Source organism: Cygnus olor, chromosome 8 (genome assembly GCF_009769625.2).
Source record: "Cygnus olor isolate bCygOlo1 chromosome 8, bCygOlo1.pri.v2, whole genome shotgun sequence".
NCBI classification, from domain to species: domain Eukaryota; kingdom Metazoa; phylum Chordata; class Aves; order Anseriformes; family Anatidae; genus Cygnus; species Cygnus olor.
Window position 1 is genome coordinate 9,184,220 of NC_049176.1, and position 20,949 is coordinate 9,205,168.

The window sequence follows — 20,949 nt, forward strand, 5'->3', positions numbered from 1 at the left end:
CTAGGTTTTGTCAGCCATCACTCCTTCCACAGTGCATTTTTCTTAAGTCACTTTATACCAACTAACAGTAGCTCAAAGAATTCTGGGTTTACAGAAACCAGCAACTATCTCTGTCAAGGAGGGAATTAACTGAGTCCTGCAGTTAACAAGAGCATGGCACAGAGACATTTTGCATAAATCAGTCCCCTTTTGCAACTTCCCTTATTTCAAATGAGTAATTTCCCTTATTTTAAAGAAGTAATTCCTCAAGACATCCCTATTTGTTCCTCATCACAACAGTCTGTTCCAGTGTTTTCAATTTATGGCTGGCAACAAGCTGACAAAGCCCAGCAGACAGCATGGAAGGTACAATTATCAGCCAAGAAGCAAATTTCCTCCTTCCTGGAGCTGTGAGGTCCTGTTCCTTTCCAGCAGGGACAGCACTTGGGCCAGAAGGAAAGGGACCACAGGAGACAGACGGAGAACACAAAAGCCATGACTGACTGGAGACAGAGAAATATTTTTCACACCTGTAAGTGGTGCCGGGTGTCTGGAGATCGTTCATTATCCAGACTGTTCGCTCTCTCGTTCTGTGGCCTCACTGGCTGCCTCTCCTTCAGAGACGTGCTTCTTCCCCGGCGTCCCGTCTGCTTCCCTTCAGACCTGCTAGAGAGGTGCTTTCATTCTAGACCTGGCTCATGTCTGAGCAAAAATAATCCCCAAACTCCTAGATCAACTCCATCTGGCAACCTCAGCAATGCGACCCTAGGCACTGGAGATTCACACACATAAATCTGAGCTAGCCTGAGACCTGTTAATTCTGCTTCTGACAGTTCAGAAGCTATAAAGCACATGGTTCAGCTATACAGAATGTTGTCATCATGTTCTCAGAGTCACAGGCAGACTTCCACACCAAGACACACACCACCACACTAACCACCGCTCCAGTGTAACAAGAACCAGCCACACAAACTGCAGAAACGCCCCCAAAAGCAGCACAGAAATACCTCTTCAAAAGAGCCTCTATTTGCTCGCAAATAACCAAAGAAACTATATGGTGTGGTTGTTGAAGTCCTTCCTTATTAGGGAACTTAGACTTAACAACCATCTTTATGGCCAAAATCTGCATCAGCTGACTTAACAACAGTATCTTTGAGCATGCAGCCCCAGAGTAAACATCCCTGAGCAACATCAGGGCAATATTCCTTTTCACGGTTCTTGGTATTCATTTATCAAGTGCCCAAGGCCCACCTCTCAAGTGCCTGAACACAAGGATGGGCTCCTTGCGGTCAATGCCTAAAGGCCATACTGAACAAATGCTAGCAGGCTGTCCACGTCCTCCCAAGCAGCCCTGCAGCAGGTGCAATGCTGTATCGCTGCTCTACCTGGTGGATGGGATAATGAGGGACTCTGTCTTGGTGATCTTCCCGCTGGGTGGGAGCTTCTCAACAAACACATCTGGTGTGGGAAGCTCAGCTTCTTGAACCTCAGCTTGTTGGCTGGACTCCTGCAAACAGACAGAACCAAGTCAGGAACAAACCATTCCCTCTCTGTGACTACCACAAGGGCTAGCAGGAGGGACACCTGGCTGGGCTACATGCAGCCTGTCCCTTCCAGACATGCTACTCATGGCCAAAGGGGACAAGTCAATACTGTCTTGTTGAGAGAGAAATACATTGGAGAAATGTACAAATAACATGCCTTCAGCAGAACAACTTGAGCTTTGGGATTTTTTTTTCCCCCAGGACCAGCTTGATTTCTGCCAATTCAGCTGGAAGTAGTAGTTCTGCCTGACATAATGCACCAGCCCCAAGAATACTTTCCAGGATGATACACGTGCTCAGTGGCATACTTTAGGCCAGCCTTCCTCAAACCAAGAGAAAGGCTGTTTAAAAAGAAGGCCATGTAAAGCATTTTAATTTCAAAAGGTTGAAAGACAAGAACCTCCAACAACTGAGGTCAGGAGCAGAGCTCAGCATTATCTTCACTGCAGCTAACATTGTCTACATCAGTTGTGTTGTATATGCTGCTATATGAACAGGTAGACACGTGCCACAGAACGCAGCTCACAGTTGACAACCAAACTGCCAGGAGGAACGTTAACAAGTGAGTTTTCAACTTACAAAAGATACAGTGTCAGAAATACTGTCGCCTGGATGTTTGGTTCCGAGAGTCTTTGACTTTTCAGGCACTTCTACCTGCTTGAGAAGAGAAAACCATTAGAAGGTATGACAGAAGCACAATTTTTCACCCGTGCTGTCTGGATAAGGATGTTCAAAAGTCACAGTTTAAATACTGCACAGCTCTGCAGCACAGCCGTGAGTGCTTCTGTTCACATCAGAACTGAATATGTTAGCGTTGGACATGGCAAGGCAGCAGCTGAATCCTGCTAACAGAGATTTAATGCAACGGTCCATTTAAAAATTGGGTAACAAAAGCCTACGAGAAGATCTGGTGTCAATCCAAAAGGACCCAGGCCCTGCAAGGCCTCCTGCCGCGGTTCTGCAGCTGTGGTACCAGACACGGTTAGGCATTAACCGGCACAGCCTGCCCTGCAGCTGCTTCACAGAACCAGCCTTGGTGTCTTCAAACTCAGCAGCCTCCCAGCGATGCCAAGGCCTGGCACTGCTCTTGACAACACAGAGCCGGATCAGACAAGGGATGACACAGGCAATGATCACAGATAAGAAACACGTGTCTCACGAATATGACAGCTTGTGAGACCAAGGGAAGGTGCTCGGGGCAAGGCCTCCACTGCAGGCTCTGTTCTGGAGCTCCTGGACACAGACAAGGCAAGTCCAGCCCCTGAGCCCACTCGCTCCCATCAAGGCTGCTCATTAGTGCTGTGACCGGAGGTGCTCCAGCTCCCCCCCTTCCCTCAGTCTTAGATACTCAATGCCTAAAACCCTCAGACAGATCCATTACTACACTAAGAGACGTACTTTACACCGTACAGTGTACACAGAGGCAAGAAAGTCCCCCAGAATTGGGGCTGATATTCGCTGTGCCTAGTACTCCCATCCAACAGGAGATGGAAAAGGGTGAGCAGCATTCACTTCAGCATTCACTCCCAGCCATCAGGAAAAGCAACCTGACATCAGTGTGGTAAAGCTTCCTCCAGGCAGGGTCAGGGAATCCCTAAAGCTCGCAGGCAACATCTCCCATCCTGGCTACTGCAAGTGCATTGAAAACGTGGAGATATTCATACCATTAGCAAGTATTCAACACATAAACTGAAGATGTTGACTTAATTTCTGTTAAAAAAATAAAAAAATAAAATCACTCTTTCTTGGCAGAATATTCACGTCTCTGCATCCAAGTCTTTGGAGGAGGTCAGAGAGGGTGCTTTAATTTACACATGTAAATAGAGATAGCGCAGGTATCAAGGATGAACGCGACAGGTTAGCACCGTGTGGTCAGAGCACTTTAATTTCAAAGGGAATGCAGACGGACAGACAAGACCTTGAGGCTGCTACGTTAACCGCAGACAGATAACCTTCTTGAGACGACTTACAGGACTTGATGGCTCTCTCTGGCTCTTGATGCTGTGGATACTACCAATTTCTGTCTGAGAGCTGGAGTGTGACAGTCCTTCAAAATAAGGTCTGAATAAGGAAAGCAAAAACAGTTTGTTTTTATTAAGAAAATTAACAGAGAAAGTCCACTATGTTCTCAGCAAAGAAATGTGACTGTTCCCAAGGTGTCTTACCCCTCCTCTACACTTCCAGTAAAATTTACAAGCTACGTTTGATCCTGTGAGTGAAAGGAAGGGGAGGAAAGGTCTCCAGGACAGCAAGAGAAGCCTGAAAGTCCAAGAAGTCCTGTCTAGCCCTGGCACTGACTGACTGACCTCCATGTAACGGCTCCAACGTGTCAGCTGTCACCCACCGGATCATATTTATAAAGCGCTTACAAGGAATGCTTGCATGCTCTCACACGACACACCAAACAGAAGTTTTTACTTCCATAAAATCTGGGATGGGCCCACGGGTCCAGCATTTTCACAGAGCAGAACAGGACGCACATTCACCCCACACGAGCAGTTGTGCCTTTACTACCCCAAGCACCAGGTGCAGAGTTTCACACTGCAGCTTTTGTTTCAGCTTTGCAAACGCTGATTGAACTACACGGCATTCCAGACAAGGTCTAGCTCTTGACTGAAAGACAGCAAGTGAAGGAGAATTACTGCCCCCCACCCATTCTCCACTCCTGTGGATAAGTGACTCCTGGTGCTCATGTGCATTTTATTTCCAGCTTGCATCTGGACTTGGCTGCCGGCCCTAGGATCCAATTACACATTTGCTCAAGAAGATAAGGTAGCACATACAATCAGATTGTGCTTCCATGTAAAAAGGCAGATCATCACAGCAGGCTTCAAGACTCAATTACAATTCAAGGAACTGATTTTTTTTTTTTTTGCAGGAAAGAAATAATGCCTACAAGCATCAACATTTATCACATTCCTTTCATTATATGAATGCAAGAACTGGACAGAGGAAGCCAGAAAGCATCTCCCCAGGACCAACGAGAAGCGATCCATAGCTCAGCTCCACTGTGCTGCCATACATCAGCACCTATGAAAGCTAGCTCAGAACAGGCTTGGGTGTATCTACTTCTGGTGCAGTCAGTCACCCTTAGGCCCTGAAGAACTCCTTTGTTTCCTGCAGTTCTGCTTCCTTAATCCCTGCAAAGACTTTCCTTCCACATAGGATCTTATCAGCTTTCCCAGAAAGACCGCCTTGTCTATCACTACTACTGCTTCTGCAGCTTCCAACCCTTCTTCTGCCATAGCACCAGATTTCTTGCCTGTTTCTACCACCTCTTCAGAACATCTATGTGAAGTTTATTTCCACTGTCTCCCTGTCAGCAGTTCCTACCCCTGTGCTCAGGTGGCAGGCAGGCAGAATATTTGCAAAGGGAATGAGGAAAAATATAAGAAGGGAAATTAGACACCTCACACCCAACTCACAAGCAATTATCAAGTTATCCTAACATATACTGCTGCTCTGACACCAGGTCAAGGGAGGGTGGGAACAGGGTGGAGGGGTGAGAATAGAAACACCATCTAATCTGTGCTGACACTGCACACCGTCCCTCTTCAGTCTCAGCTCTCAGGAGATTGAGCCCCAAGCAGTTCCTCAAACTGACTGCTCTGCAGGCGCCTGCCCCAGCATCAGCCACTCCACACTTACTTTAACTTTGGCTTTGGAGTGCTCAAGACACTGTCGTCATCTTCCATTTCTGGCCCGCTGTCACTGGGGTTCTCTATGTCCAGCGTGTCATACAGGAGGTCCAAGTCCTCCTCCACCTCTGGGACATGCTCTGCTGGGTCCTGCTCTGAATCCAGAACCTATGTGCAGGAGAAAAGCAGGCGTGGCTGACCCTGCTAGCAGTCAAACAGAGCCCGTAAAGTTTGGGGGTGAAGTTTGTCAGTGCCTGTGTAAGCAATACTTACCTCTTGGACTAGCTATCTTTGAACAAGTTATTAACCATGGGGTATGTTCACTGCTCAACCCTATTCTGTAAACAAAGCCTCCAGAAAGCCCCTAATGGAGTCCCAGTATTCTTAGAACAAGTACAGAATTGCAGGGCTCCCAATTGAGTAATCTGTTTTGGGTTTCACTGAAAAAGTTGCCATCATAAATCCTAATTTCATATTTGGTACCCAAGCAGGCAGAAATGTGACGAAAATGTCCACAGAAGGTGTCTGAAACCTGGACAAGGATCAGCTACAACCTGCATGCAAACCTGAAGAAAACAGGTATCTCATGTCAAAACTTCCCTAAGGTTTCTGCCCACATACAGAAGGGGCACACCACTGTACCCAGCTCAGAGCTTGCATTTTGAGTGGCATCTCCAAAAAACAGCAGGCTGAGACCTCAGACACGGGCACTGACTCTGCTGAGCTAACTTGGGAAGAACAGCAGAGCTTACAGGGCTGTTTGGAAGAGTCAGGAAGCATGAGGAGTTGCTCACCCTTTCCCACAAACCACAGAATCTGCACGCAGACTGACAGCCAAGTGAGCTGTTAACTGTTTTTCTATCAGATGCTCAATGTTACGCAGGTTCCTGGGTTCTGGATCTCTTTCATTTTTAGCTCTGACCAGACAGCTGTCTCTCCTGTGGATCTGTGTTTCCTATCAAAGTTTTTCAAGTCTTGCCTGGCTGTTCTAGTAAGATGATCAAACAGGAAGCAATTTAACTTCACAAGCAATATACATAGCAGACTACTTGCCTTTGAAAGAGCCAAAGATAATTTCAAAGCTGTCTTTGAAACTAATGGGTACGAGTGTTTATCAAAATCTGGTTTTGATAAAATTTGATCTAGAAAACATTTGATGGCATTTTAAAGTTGGCCCTCGAGCTTCCATGCAAGGCCAGGGCATTAGGACAGGTCACATCATCTGCAGACTTGGAAACAAAGTGAAGAGAACTAGGATAATGCTCCTGATGACTACAGCAGGGCGCACACCGAGCAGTAAAGAGAGCAATATGCAGACAGGAAGGCTTCCAGCACGCATTACTTACCTCATCAGACACTTTAAACCTCTTCAGCAATGCCACAACCTTCTGTTTGAAGTTTTGTTGCTGCAAGTCAAAGACATTTTTACGTAAGTAAAGCATCAGTGAACTGTTTTCTCCCAGTAAGAAGCCCAGACACATGACGCTGGTGCTCTAGCTGCTGCTTCATGTCAAAAAACTGCTGGCACCACAAACCAAGTCTCTGCTATACACATGTTGAAATCAGCTTTTCCACACCTATGACACTTTCCTGCATTACAACAAAGTCCCACTCCACTAAGCATTATGATAAGCCTTCTGGCCCCAATGGATGGCACACCGCTCTTGGTTGGACACACAGTGGACAGCGAATTTCTGGTGAGCGTTTGAGAGTCAACTTCTCTGATTCTTAACACTGCTGAGCGAACACAGGCATCTACCCACTGACCCAAAGAACAGACGTATTTTCTATCAACACAGCATTGTTCTTCCTGTTGCAGTTCATCCTGACAGGCTTGCTTGTACAACCAGTAGCACTGCAGAAAAGTTGTGAGGCTTGTCCTTTGCACTTGTCTATCAGAAAAATGCTTCCCAAGTCCAATACCAGCAGATCTAGGAAACAGCAGGCACCGAGCCCAAAATAACACAAACCCAACTGCTGCACTGCCTTTGTGCTCACTTGCACACAAGAGCTATTTCTCTCTTGCAGGACCAAACAGCTGAGATTTATCTTGAGCTACCCAGCCCTTCTCTGTCGCTGACCAACCTCACACACACTCTAAGGAAAAGGCACAGAAAGGCACAGGCAAGAGAGCTGGTTCAGGGCATCTGAAGTGGCATCCCTGTGTCAGGAGGAAAGGAAGGAGAAAATGGCTAGCGCCAGGCCACTCTTTGGTGCAGCAAGTTGTTCATCTACTGGCTCAACTGTATCTCACGTGAGCTTTTCTTGTAAGTCCCACTGCTCCCACCACTCTGGCCTCAGACACTTCACACCACCCCACTCTTCCAAACTTAGCCCTTTACCACTGAACGTAAATCCTGCAAGCTGTGCCGCCTTCCAGACAACTGAAGTTCAGGTGAACTAAATTCACCAGGTTCAAACGTTGTCCAAAGAACTGTCCCCACTGCACTTGCAGGACCAACATGCTCTCATGCTTGAGCTGTGCTCTGACTCGGGATGTAAAGCAAAAATGTCCATCACGCAGACCAGCGTGGCAGTCTGTGGAGGGAGCACACACAAAAGGCAGTAGCTAAGGTGGCATGGCAAGAACTGTTCACTGGCCTGAATGCTTTGACAGTTGGCAGACAGGACCCCTGATGGGTTTGGAGCTGGGCTGATGTTAAATTTCCTGGCAGAACGTAACCCGGTCTTGCACCAGCTCTACACACCAGAGATTCAGTACCAGCTCAATGGTCGGGGACAGAAAGCCATTCTTATTATGAAGACGTTGCTCCCTTAATAAGTACGGGGTGTATTTTGCCCTGTGCTGTCACTAATGCCTGAAAACAATACTAAGGACATCAAGCATATGAGCTAGCATACTCCTAGTCTATAGAGGATCTCTTTAATTGTAGATTCAGGTCAAAACAGTGTTTATTCCAGACCTTCTCAAAACACAGATTTCAAAAATAGCCTCACAGAAGGTACAAATGAACTCCAAACCTACTCCTAAGTCCAAAAAGAAACCTGGCCCGTTATGGTGATTTGAGTTATTGTCATCACAGACATGCACAAACACTTGTGTAGGCAGAAAGCTGTATTACAGTGCAGTCCCGCACAAGTCAGTGCTCCACACAGGAGTTTTACAGGTAATCACATGCTTGCTGTGAGAGGACAGATGGCTGCATGCTACCTATCAAAGCCTTCAATATCCAGCTACTTCTTTTCCTCAACAGCACATGCACCACCTCAGGTTCATTGTCAAGCTCCAGCCCCTGACTGAGCTACTTCATTTCATTTTGAAACCTTTCCACAAGTCTCTCCCATGCAGAGCACACGCAGAAGAGCATCCCTTCACCTGAAGCTATGCTTTCAGGACTTACGTGAGCACAAATTCTGCCCTGGCTTCGTTATGAGGCTGAATTTCACATGCTTACATGATTTTTGGAGCTCCCTCATCCTGCAGCTGAAGGACACTCACGACACACACACCACGGACTGCCCCACTCCCTGCTCTGACAGCTTCTGCTAGCTCTTCACATGCTGTGACCATGCCCCCAGGCTCCCTGCTGGGCCAGCGTGTCTAGTGCTGCTGCTCCCATAAGCCACATGCACTGCAAATCCTGGCCAAACCCCATCAGTGTTAGTAAAACTAATTTCCACCGACCCTGGTTATGGACGTCGTTCTTACTATCGATCTCCGCTGCTTCTTGGGCTTCCCCAGCTCGTACTCATCATCATCCAAATCCTGAACAGAAAGAGGATTCCTTTGTTACCTTTGTGGCTTGGGGACACATGAGCATTTAAGTGCTAACAATGTTCCCTCTATGAACCTGCTGCTCTATCTTCCAGGCATTCAGCATTTGCTTTAATTGTTTGCGGTTATGGTGGCAGAGGGAAAAGGAATTGAGCCAGGTCTGCAGAGGGCCAGAATACCAGAACAGAGAAGCAAAACAGCCCTAGTTCTACACTGAAGGAACAAGGATACTCTCAGCCCCACGTTGCAGTGGGTTCCTCTCTCAGTCCCTCCAAGAGGTGGAAGGCAAGTGATGCCAGAGTCTGAAGCAAGTAAGATCCAAACTCAAATGCATCTCACTCGGGGGTTCTCTGTAAGGACTCAATTTGCAGAAGGCATTAAAGACTAACATCTGACTCAGATCCCACTGGCCCTTTAATGACAGCTGGGGGCCTAGTTGGGCTCTTGGAATCCAATCAGCATTACAGAAGCAATCAACTGATGCCTTGACCATTAAGCAGAGAAATGCACAGGAATGCCAATATTTTAGTGTTTAAAGGGGGCTCAAATCAACACATAAGATAAATCACAGTATGGTGGAAGAAACGGGATCCTGTGCATCTCCATTCTCCTTCTGCCACTGCAGCTGAACACTCGGTAACAGTCTCACGCTGTCATGGTCTAGCTAAAGAATTAGACTTACAGCTTCAAGCACAGGCTGAGAACGTACATGCTCTAAAGAACTCCTCACAGGGAGGAACCATGCCCTAAACAGTACCTGGCCCTGTACGGCATCATCACTGGCCTCCTGCTCAGAAGAGAAGCTCTCGTACTCTTCCTCGGAATAGTTGTCTGAAAGGGAAGGAAAGAGGGGAGAGATCCCATGAAACTCCTTTAATGTGAGGGGACAATCTCAACTCAGGAGCAAAGAAAGCCTACTAACAGTCATAAACCAGGAAAGGGGGCACACGAGGGGCCTGATAGTTTATTTTCTATCTGTGCCTGAACCAGTGAGATGGGAACCTCCTGGAGATGAGAAACAAGGAACATATACGTAATAGGAAGGACAAACCAGCACGCAGGTAAGACTCCTTGAAATACCATCCCCTTTTACCCTGGGAAGAACCACCTGGAAGACAGCAGCAAGTACAGAGGTTTCCCCACAAGGAAAATCATTTTTCCCCTTAAGTGGGCACAACTAGCTTACAGAAGCAAGTAAGACATGACAGGAGAGTCTAAATTCTATTGACGTGACACTTCAGGTGTCCTGCCTGGCCTCAGGCAGCAACACACAAGCACCTGCATGCACTATCTTCAACAGGTCCCTCTTCTGGCAGTGAGCAGAAGCCTGGTACTACAAACAAGGTGGAAGATCATCACAAGTAAGAACCCAATGACTTTATTACACAGTGCACAACACTTGGATTTGCTCTCTTTAAACCAGACCAGAGCCCACAGAAAACACGTGGCAGCTTTCTAGGTCTTACAGAAGTTAATGACATTTGTTGTACAACACCCAAAGGAAAAAGAAGTTGGAAGAGCAGCTTAAATGTGCATCTCCTGAATATGACACTGTTAGTCCTGTGAGAAGCTACAGGTTCTCAGCACACCTGCCAGTAATGCTGGAAGAGCACACGTCTAACTTGCTGGATGGCTCAAGCCTGGTATGATATGCAGAAGAACCTTTGACAATCCCCAACTCCTGTCACACTCCCTGCTTACACAGCAACAGGTCTGCAAAGTTGGTTTTCTTTGCAGCAATCAGTTACAGGTACAGAACTTGTGCAAAATAATTCTCATTTGTCCCCAGAAGCATCTAAGCCCAGGTGGGGTTTAACTGCAGCTAGTTTAGGAAGACACTAGTCCTCAGAGCACGTGGTTGTACTCTTACCTGTAGACTTGATTTTCTGGCTGGGCTGCATTGTGCTGTCTTCATGGTCAATTGGCTGACTTGACAAGGAGAAGATCCAGATTTCTGCTACCTTCACTGCAGCTTCTTTGATGTTACTGAAGAGGCTTAGTACCTGGCCACCTTCTGTGGGGTGCTGCATGACCTGGGACAGAAATCAAGCAGTACCAATCTGCATTTAAATGTATTTAAACTTGCACCATTTGCATACTACGAGAGCTATTTATGTTAATAGAGTTACTTCAGATTTCCAAGTACAGAAGGAAGCCAACACCCTGCAACTGCAGAAGCCACTTGCAGGCAATACGCAATGCTAGTTGAGATTTTACTTGACTATTAATGCAAGTGATGGAAAGAAAGGAATTTTTTTCTGAGTGTGACAGCTGATTAGCTCATCCTTGAAGCATGATACTTGATTACCTCATTACTATGTATTTGCTTCCACAACACAGTACTGATTTGACTTATCAAGTTACCAACCTTCTGAACACCTAATTAAGGAACTTACTTCTGTGTTAAAGCCCAACAGAAGAGCCAGCAAAAGCAAAAATTCTTGGTGGGGTACACAGCAAAGTGCTTTAATGCCCTAAAGCAAAAATTGCTGCTCCAGAGAGCTGGCGCCTGAATCTCAGAGGAGCTGGCCACCCTGGGTTAATGAAGAGGTGCGTCACAAAAAAAACAAGATGATGGAGGAGGCATAGAGACATCTCAGTGTGGGTTTCTCTGCAGTTATCATCCCTTTGTCGCCCACAGTTCACAGAGCTATGCCCAGAACTTAAGGCTCAGGTTCTCCTCTTGCCCCACTGGAGTTAGAAATTGCTTCCCCACCCCTACTTGCCTGCGCCTCAGCTTTCTGCCACACACCAGGCTGCCTTGTCAGCTCCTCATGTGGCTTTAAAATGACCTGAGCTGATGAGAAACATATGCCCCCTGCTCTTAAACTCTGCTCAGACTCATGCCTCTGATAGCTTTTCATTGCTTTGTTTTGTTTCAGCTGCTACAAAAACTTTTTTTTTTTTAATGAGTCAGTGCTGTCTAGGGGTCGTTACACTACAAACTGCAAGGAGGATATAGGATTTGTTTACCTGAAGTCTTCAATTTCAGAAATATTCCAGATGAGCTGGAGAGCAACTATTTCCCAACAAAGTGAACCTTTGAAAATTTATGACCTTCTAACCTCAGTCAGCTGACATTACAGAAAGACCAAAAAAATAAGCCACACGCAGCAGCAAATGCCCAACACTTAGAAGCTCACTGATGCGTCTAATTAATGGGCCCACACATTTTCTGCCTTACAGCAATATTTAACTTCCAGTTCTTAAACAAACCAAACATGGTACAGGAAAAACGTTAGCTACAACACTATAAATTAGAATTTGGCTGATTCAAATGGGGAATTCAACATTTACTGTAGGTCTAAGGGAAGCTTAACTCACACACAAGGAGTGTTCTTTATAATGAATTATTTAATAGAGTAGTAACTCGCCACAGCATAACATTATCTTATTTTGGATGGTAACAAGGTGTTGATAGAATGTAGTCTGATGAAAAATATTGGCGTTAAACTGAATTTGCTTCTGCTAAGCACATCTCTAAATATGTGAACACAAACGGCAGAGATTAAACAGGGCATGAAAAAATGAAGCATGGAGCTAAGCCATTCAGAAAGCTTTAGTGAATAATTTAGCCATTCTTGATTCCAGCATTAATTTTAAGTGTAAGTCTGAAAATTTTTATTATTTATCTCTCATGCACAGGTAATTCTACCTAAATTACCAAGAACAACCAAACAGGAATCGCAAAGGGTGTTTCGAGCAAAGCGATAAAAACTATGTGATGCTGAACTCTCAAACAGTAGCGCAGGGAAACAGAGCAAACCTCAGTTGCTTTAACCTTAGTATTTCTTAAGGTTGGAAGACTTGCACAAGTGACCCTAACAGTTTTGTTTCTGCATATATGAAACAACAAAACATTTTTACATTTAAGAACATGAGACAAATCATTAGTTGAACTCAACCAAATAAACTAAACTTTCTACCGTTCCTTTTGCAAAACACAGTAAAAAAGAAAATGTACAAGTATTTAAATACATGCTGAAGTGTCCTGAATGCAAAGGGGATTCACATCGCATTTGGGTGAAATTATCTGGACTCCCCCCAACTCAAAACAAAACCAAACAAGACTAAAAAATACCACAAACCTTGTAAGCTAACAAGCAAGCCTCAAGAAACCTCTAGCTCTCAAGATATTAGCTAGAAAACACAAAATGTTATTGCTCAATACTAAAATCTTTTAAAAATATTTTTCTCTAACTACTAATTGCAGTTGTTAAGACAGTTATATGAAATCCATCCAGGTACTCCTCAATGAGGAAAGTGACAACACGGGGCTTAAAGAGAAGGGAATGGGGAAAATATCCCCCCTTGTAAGTATGGATCATGACAAATGCTGTTCACCTCAGCCATGTTGATAGACCCAACAGCCAGAGTCTTGTAGCCCAAAATCGTTCGGTTCTTGTACCGCTTCCGCCGCTGCAGCATGATCTGAAGCTTGTTGCCTTCTCTCTTCAAGAAGTGAGGGTACTGAGGTTGGAAACACAATACAGAAGGTTATTACGTCCCTTAACGTTATCTCCCAAGCTCAATTCCATTCCTAGGGATTAACCCCAGGGCTTTTAGAAGTGCCTACACGAACTAAACCTCAGTGTACAACCCTCCATTATCCCAAAGAAGCCGCCATCTCTGACAGAACCTCTTAGCTCTGGACTTTCATTTCCCCAGCCAAGCACTTCTCTCTCCCTTCGTCCAGTCCTGATCCACCCTGAGGGAGCAGCGAAGCCACCACTCACCTCAAAAACACAGCCTTGGCAAAGCTCTGCCAGAGCCCAAAGGCCACCCGAGTGACAAGAGGCAGGGGGAGAGCGCAGGGAACCCTGCACCTGCAGGAACAGTTCAAGCCCAGGGGTGCAGAGGAGCTGTTCTGTTTGTAAGGGCTGAGACCGAGTCTGGTTCCAAAGCAATGAGCAGCCTCCAAGAAATGGGTTGGGCTGCATGGGCCTGCAGGAAGGAGAACCTCATGGCAGGGATCCTAACAGCACATTGGACATACCTCAGTGAAAAACGCTTCATTTCACAGGCAAGAAGTATTTTTCCCTTGCTCTGGACATTATGAAAGTAACTTTCTGCCTATGAAAAAGCTTGATAAATACAAATGCTGGGTGTCACCAGAAACCTTAAGATATTAATTTGCAGTCCAGAGCAGGCCTGGCTGCTCTGCAGAGAGCCAGGAGCAGTGGCCGCACAAACAAGCGGAATACTAATTAACTGATTGCTCTGCAAGGACGGGATCTTCTGTGCATTACATGAGGAAGTGGCCACACAGAAGAGAGGAACAACAGAACAGTCCACATAATTAAAAGACCATCACAAAACACATCACACATCTCAACGTGCACAGCTTTCGGGACTAAACTGGATGGCTCAAGTCCATACACGTGCAGGTTTCTGATTTTCAAAGGTGCGTTTCCTTACCACCTCTGATGAACGTTCATAGAGATGATTTTAAAAAAAGTACGGAGACACCCAGGCCACTCACCTCCTCAGCTAAAAGCAAGGTCCTCTGGAACAGCTGAGCCACTTCCACTGTACCAACAAGCTATTTTTAACTGCTGCCAGGGCTTATGAACTCTACAGAATGGTTTCAACTAAAACTTTTCAGTAACTGCCAGTCCGTGACACAGTTTGGCTCAAAATATTTGGAAACGAGATGATTAGAGGAAGCACCAAGCACAGCAAGGCACATCCAAGGGGTGAGACCATCACACACCCCAAAACAGCAGGAGGCAGTGCAAGAAATTCGTTCTGAAGCCCAAGTGACAAAATCCCCCCCATCTGGGAAGATGCATTAGATCAAACACAGTAATTAGGTGCTCTGGAGAGCTTCGAGGTTGTGCTTGGAATACACAGGGAATTTCATTTGATCCTGAGAAACCCACGGGTCAGGAAAAGCAGTAAGGGCAGCTTACCTTTAAGGTAGCTCACCTGCCAGAAAGGCTACTGCTGCTGTAGCCCTAGCTAGCGAGGTGAAACAGGATCAGACCCTGCTTCTCCCATCTTACTCCAGCTGCATAACAGCAACAGGAAACTCCTCCCTTCTGTTGGAGTGAAAGCCTGCCAGCCACAACGGGCTGCGTGCTGTTGTGCCAGCCTGTCCTGTCACCTTAACGCTGACGAGGAAACGCTCGGTGTAAAGAACAAGAATTTCACCCAGGAGGAACAGCTGAGGAGGACGTGATTGTGAAGGTACGAGGGGATGCACGTCCACACAGCTAGCACAGAGCAAGGCATCGAGCTGGGAGAGCTGACAGCGCAGTACAGAGATGCTGGCTGCTGCAAGACGCCGAGACTTTCTCCTGCTGAGACATCCACACGCTTTTACTTTGTGGCCCAGCACCACTCTCAAAATATCCCAGGCACTAAATTCAGACTGTACCTGGCTCAGGCTGCAGTCATTAGCTAAGAGTAGCTTCCAGCCATCGTCCAATTAAGAAACAATAAAAGCTGTCATAAAAGTCCTGCTGTGCCATTTCAGGAAGGCTTCCCAGGCCTTGCTGCATCCAAGAGCACCGATCCTGCCTGCAGTCAGAGAGCAGCAGCACATCTCTGCATTAAGCTCGCTCCTCTCACACCCTCCTTTCTGAGGGCTGACAGTGTCACGGACATCATCCTCCTCTGTTCTGGCTCAATTCCCAGCCCCTTCAGGGGAAACCGACTTAAAAGCAACGCTCTGTGCCCTGCTGCAGGATTGCTCTGAGCTGCAGAAAAACACACACGTTCCTGGTTAATTCCAAAAAGATGGGCAGAAACACTTGCTCCTTTCAGGCACAGGACTGGCAGAGGGAGACCTGGCTCATCCTAAGGCTCTACTCCCTGTCCTTGTACAGCTGCAGCCCCCATGGCCATGCACACTTATTCTGAGCACGTGGTTGTGTCTTTCCTATCCGCAACAGAGGGATGCAACGCTGCAGTTAACCCAGCCTGGGGGCTGCGTCAGGACAGAACCACAAACACCAGCCATCTGCGTACCTGCCTGTGCAGTCCCAGAGTTATCATCCATCTGCAACGAAATCTCATCTGCTTTGAGTCTACCCAGGTCTCAGAGTAACAACCGGTCCGTCTCGCATCATCACTAGAGCCTTTCTTCTTACCAGATCAAACTCTCGACTTCAAAAATCTAAGCGACAGTCCCAAAATACAGATAACCCAGATACGAATGCTTCTGAGTGTCTGTCTGACTGCTCTATGCACGCAGGATCCTCCCTCCTGCTTGCAGCAAGCCAGCCTCTATTTACCTCACTTCCCTACGCAGGAGGCAGCACCAGGGCAGGATGCGTTGAGGAACAGAGCAACCAACACAAGGATCTTGACCACAGACCCACAAAGCACCAAATCTCACTGAAAAGCAGCAATTCCAGCAAGCACAGGCCCCGAGGCCGCGTCCCACCCTACCTGCAGCGAGAAGGTCAGCGCAAGTTCCGTCTCCACGTGTCCACTCGGGGGCAATACAATCTCGTGAGACCGCAGGATGCGCTTGGAGCCCTGCACAGAAACAAAGTCCACGTGGTGAATTCCCCAGCAGCCAGCCCTTTCCTTAACCACCCAAACTGACAGGCTCAGCAGTGAAATCAGGGAGCTCCTGCCCTCCCTGATATCACCCAAAGCTGCCTTTGGGCTGCGTGGTCTGCCTCTCCCCAGGGAAAAGACAGGGCAGCAGATTCTGCAGGCAGGGCTGTTGGAGAGCTTGAAGGACTGGGTGCTGATCTGCAGGCACTGCTGGAGTGGCTCTGGCCTTGGAGGGGGCAGAAGAGTGGGCTGAAATAGAAGAAGCCTCAGATGGCCATCCCAACCCTGTCCCATTTATAGAAAAACTGGGAAACGTTTTCAGGGACTACCGCAGAGAAAGCGAACGGAAGGATCTGACCTTGCACGTCTGTGAAATATTAATGAGATGAAAGGGAGATATTTGACTAATAAAGATTTGGGCATATTTACTGTCCCTCACTGCAACAAAGCAGCTTTTGTTCTGCCAAACCCCAGCATTCAGAAGCCGTGAGTCAGCCCCCACCCCTTGAGCTGCAGTCTGGGTTTATGGTTTCAGCCCGTAGGTATCGGGCTCCGCACCGGGGTTTGGAGGCAGGCTGCTGTGTCACACGTCAACCTCCGGCGTTAGCCACGACATACTGATCTCTTCTCTTTGTACACACACCCCTCCCTGGGGAAAGCGGAGATTTTAACCTGTTTGAACAACTCTGAGTTGATCGGGATTACAGAGAAAAAAATCCCCTAAACGTTGCAGTAGAGTCTGGAGACATGACAGGATTACTCCACATCAGCGCTGTTTGGGCTGCCATATGCGGAGTTACCGGGCTGCTTACTGCGTGAGCATTTCATTTCGGGGAACGTTTCAGGGAAAAACTAGCAGGGAAGCATGACAAACTGCTGCCTAGCAAACGCTCCCGCACTGTTCAAACAGTGGCAAGTTTCAGAGGCCGCTGGCTCGATATTCCGCTGAGGCTGCAGATCTGGCTTTGTCCAGACGGGCTGATCTCCCAGGAGCACGGAACTGCAGCTCTCCAAAAAGCAGCATCTGGGAAACTAGAGACAGGCAAGCGGGTAAACACGTCCCAGCTACGTCCAAAGCAGAACTGGGTATGGCTACCTCAGCCCCAGAGAGCATCCCAAGACGAGGGAGAGAGGCTGAGACTCCTTCACATCCCTTCCTCCCCAAACGCTTCTGCAGAGGTGCCCAGCTCCAGAAGGTCTGGAGACAGACTGCAGAGCAGGGGCAGAAACTGAAGGGTCCCCCCAGGAAAAGCAGCACATGTGCAAGTGAAGCACGCCCAGCCTTGCCGCTGGCAACAGCAGCATCTGCTCCGCTGCTGCAAATCTCCTAGCAGTCAGAGTCTTGCTTCACTTGTTACGCAACTCTAAATCTAACGAAGGCCCAAATATAGCTGCTTTGAGAAGACTGCAGCAGATAAATAGAGCAACAGCCTGGGAAATATCGTTGACAACTCTTTGAACATCCCTGTTTGGGAGGCTGCAAGGAGCCATGGGAAACGCAGGTGCGATGCTCTCATTAGGTCTGAATTCAGTCATCCCCTCTGGAAGGGCTCCAGGGCCTGACACCTCTCTCTTGCAATTCCCCATACAAAGACAGCGAGTCCTTTGACAGAGATCATATATTTGATGATCCAATATCACCAGCTTCAAACAATAGCTGTGTCAGACACCCGAGCACTGGCAAATTAAGTGGCCTTAAAAGAGCTTGTCAGCATCGTAATAATAACCTGCGAGCCATAAAGGGGCTTTAATAACAGTGCCTCAAATCTGCCTGCCTCGGGGACAGCTGCAGTGCTACTGACCTACCGTTAAATGGCACGTCACGAAGAGAGAGGGGTGATGATCGAACCCCGGTGCCAGGGACACCCAAGGTGAAGCTATGGGCACCCTCTGGGACAGCAGTCATCGCGGCCACGTTACCTCCACGTCAGCTGGAAGGACAGCCCAGGGGCAAAAAGGATGACCAAGGGGTGCGAGGTGCAGCCTACAACTTGGCGGAGAAGCACCCCAAATTTTCCCAGCAATACAGGAGGAGTCCTTTCGCTTTCCAGTTCTTCAGGGATCAGCCCTGCTGCAGAGAGGACTGCAGGAGAACTGCTCAGGTTTCAGTGTCTGACTTACTACAGCAAGGCAGGTCACAACGTGTATCCGAAATAGACAAGAAAGTCCCATCTGTTAAAACCCCTTCAGACTTGCAGCTCTGGGGCACCACTTCCAGCCTTCTCACCCAGAGGAGGCACCAGACAGGAGGAGGAGGTTTTGTTCTAGTAAAAGCTACTGAATTTTCCTACCCAAGCCTGACACACTTTACACGTAGATCATTCACCGACAAGCCTCAGGCCCTTACAGCGATGCATCCACTGTCTTGGAGTACAAACATATGGAAAGCTTTCAGCTGTGATAAGCAATATCTGACAGCCTGCAAATCCAGAGCTGTGTGTCTTCTGAGGTTCCTGTGAGTTCAGGCGTGTGAAACTGTTCCCTACCTTTCTGTTCCCTGCCAGGGGTGTGTGAACCCTCTCCAACACACGGGGACACAATTTTGCCCCAGCTGGAGTGCTCACGGAGATGAGAGATATTGGCTAAATCCTCAGCTGCGGGTTCTTGCTCCATAGAGCCTTTGCGATTTCAACCTCCAAGCTAGATTTTGACACCACCAGATCTCTGCAGGAGTTTGCCTGTCCCTTTATTTGCAAAGCTGCTGCTTTCCAGCATGGTTAATGGTATTTGTCTACTTAGAGGTCCACTAGGCTTTTAATCAGTAAGTACTTCAGCATTTGCAGTGGTGGGAGCGCTCAAGCTCAGCTGATGCTGTGCCACAGTGTGGAACTTAGTCGCTTCCTTCTGAACCTGCCTCCAGGCAGCATGACCTATATGTAGGCACCTAATTAAATGGCACAAACCCATGCTGCAAAGTAGGTTATTTACTTATGATGATAGCAGTTTTTTATGGAAACAAATTAAAATGTACAGGCACTCAATAAATCCACTGACAAGCACCTGGCTACAAAACCAGCTTGGGCTCCTGAGAGCAGAGCTGCCCCTCAGCAGGAGGCGGCCCAGCCTTCAGACCCTCCCATGCCAGGACCAAGATACCAAGACGTTCTGCCCTAGAGTGAGCCGAAGCATGTTAAATGCAGACTAGGCTTGGATTTGGTGACAGCTCAGGAAGAACAGGTGACAGCACGTGATCTGTAACGAGCATCCTTACAGACAGATAAAGCTCACGCTGAGCCCTCAGCGAACAACAGCCTTCAGTCACTACAGTGAAATTCGGTAGGAACACAGGGGAAGGACCACAAGAGACTCCCCATATCTCCAGAACACCCTGATGTACTTGGGAAGTGGCCCGCGGCTGTTATGGACCCTCACATGGATGTAAGCTCAGTTTAGGCATCTGCCAGTATTGTTACCCAAGCAACACGTTTGATTCTCAGCACTGAGCAGCAATTACCTGCATTTTGACAGCAATGACCACAGAAATAAGCTCCTTATCCAACTCCTTTAAGACTACCAGTTTCTTTAGTGTCAAGCTGCACAACCTGCAAACAGGAACAGAAGAGAAACAGTTACAATCATGCCTGAAAAAGGAAAAGCTCCGAGCAGCTCTCACGCAGCAGCATCTCAGTTTGAGGGAGAACAGACTCCAGCCACAAGCCACACACAGATACAGACACAAAGACAGCAGAAATATCCGAGGCTTCCCGGGCTTTTCAGACTGAATTTTTCCAGCCTTTCACAAATATAAGGAGGACCAAAAAAAATACGAGGTGGACAGCAGGTACGTCTCGCTGTTTGATGCAGACCCACAGCCTCACAGCACGGACCTCCAGGGACCACAGCCTGGGAACTCTTGCTCCAAGTCAGACCAGAAGCTTTGGGGTCAGGGGAATTAAATTCCAGCAATACAAAAGCAGTGGGTCAGGCTAATTTTAAACTTGTTTACAAAGCTTTACTAGTTTGTTGGCTTTTTTGGTTTGAGGCTCCGAGCTCCCAGAGATCTCACTCCTACCTCCTGTTGCCGACCCACGCGTTCTCCTCCTCGCCCCCAAACAAAAGCGCTAACAAGTGGCTCAGACATCTCTAATGGGAAAGCAAAAAAAAGAGAAAAGGAAAAAGGCGAGGGCTCACGCAGTGCCCTGGCGCTCACATGCTGCACATACGCAAGTAAATCACATTCTTTACCCAGGCAATGCTACATTGTTCTGGCTAAAGCTGCTTGCACTCCTGCCTTCCAGCACGGGGACTTGGGAGGGAGAGCGTTTGGACTAGGTGCAGCTCGAGTTAAAGCTCTGAGGTAATGCGACCGGGATGCTGGCACTGTCACAACTTCGCAGAAGTTACCACCAGCTGGTTTAATTACGAGGGCGTGCCTAGAAAACAAACTTTGGGGAGGGCTAAACCTGAAGCAGACAGCTCAGCTTGAGGAAAGCTGAGGCCAGAGCACGCTGCAGGGTAGGCTCTGGGGACTAGACACCGTCCGTGACACGGGCCAGGAGCAGGCACTGCCTTCACGTCCGATCCCTGCAGCATCTTCACGTTG

The 20,949-nt window shown here is 47.6% G+C and overlaps 1 protein-coding gene across 8 annotated transcripts in view; it reads right to left on the reverse strand.

Moving 5' to 3' along the window:
• Window positions 1–20,949, reverse strand: part of PACS2 (phosphofurin acidic cluster sorting protein 2) — a 76,374-nt gene that overhangs the window by 31,261 nt on the left and 24,164 nt on the right. The window contains exons 2-13 of one of the 8 annotated variants that reach the window (XM_040565978.1): window positions 19,861–19,948; window positions 16,293–16,382; window positions 13,242–13,367; window positions 10,768–10,930; window positions 9,655–9,728; window positions 8,832–8,888; window positions 6,508–6,567; window positions 5,172–5,329; window positions 3,494–3,584; window positions 2,103–2,177; window positions 1,365–1,486; window positions 510–642 (exon numbers count right to left, since the gene is read on the reverse strand). In XM_040565978.1, the coding sequence (XP_040421912.1) occupies window positions 510–642; window positions 1,365–1,486; window positions 2,103–2,177; window positions 3,494–3,584; window positions 5,172–5,329; window positions 6,508–6,567; window positions 8,832–8,888; window positions 9,655–9,728; window positions 10,768–10,930; window positions 13,242–13,367; window positions 16,293–16,382; window positions 19,861–19,948 (1,237 nt within the window). Of the gene's footprint in view, window positions 1–509; window positions 646–1,364; window positions 1,487–2,102; window positions 2,181–3,493; window positions 3,585–5,171; window positions 5,330–6,507; window positions 6,568–8,807; window positions 8,889–9,654; window positions 9,729–10,767; window positions 10,931–13,241; window positions 13,368–16,292; window positions 16,383–19,860; window positions 19,949–20,949 lie in introns of all 8 variants that reach the window. The other 7 variants (XM_040565977.1, XM_040565976.1, XM_040565975.1 and 4 more) reach the window with 7 other exon arrangements.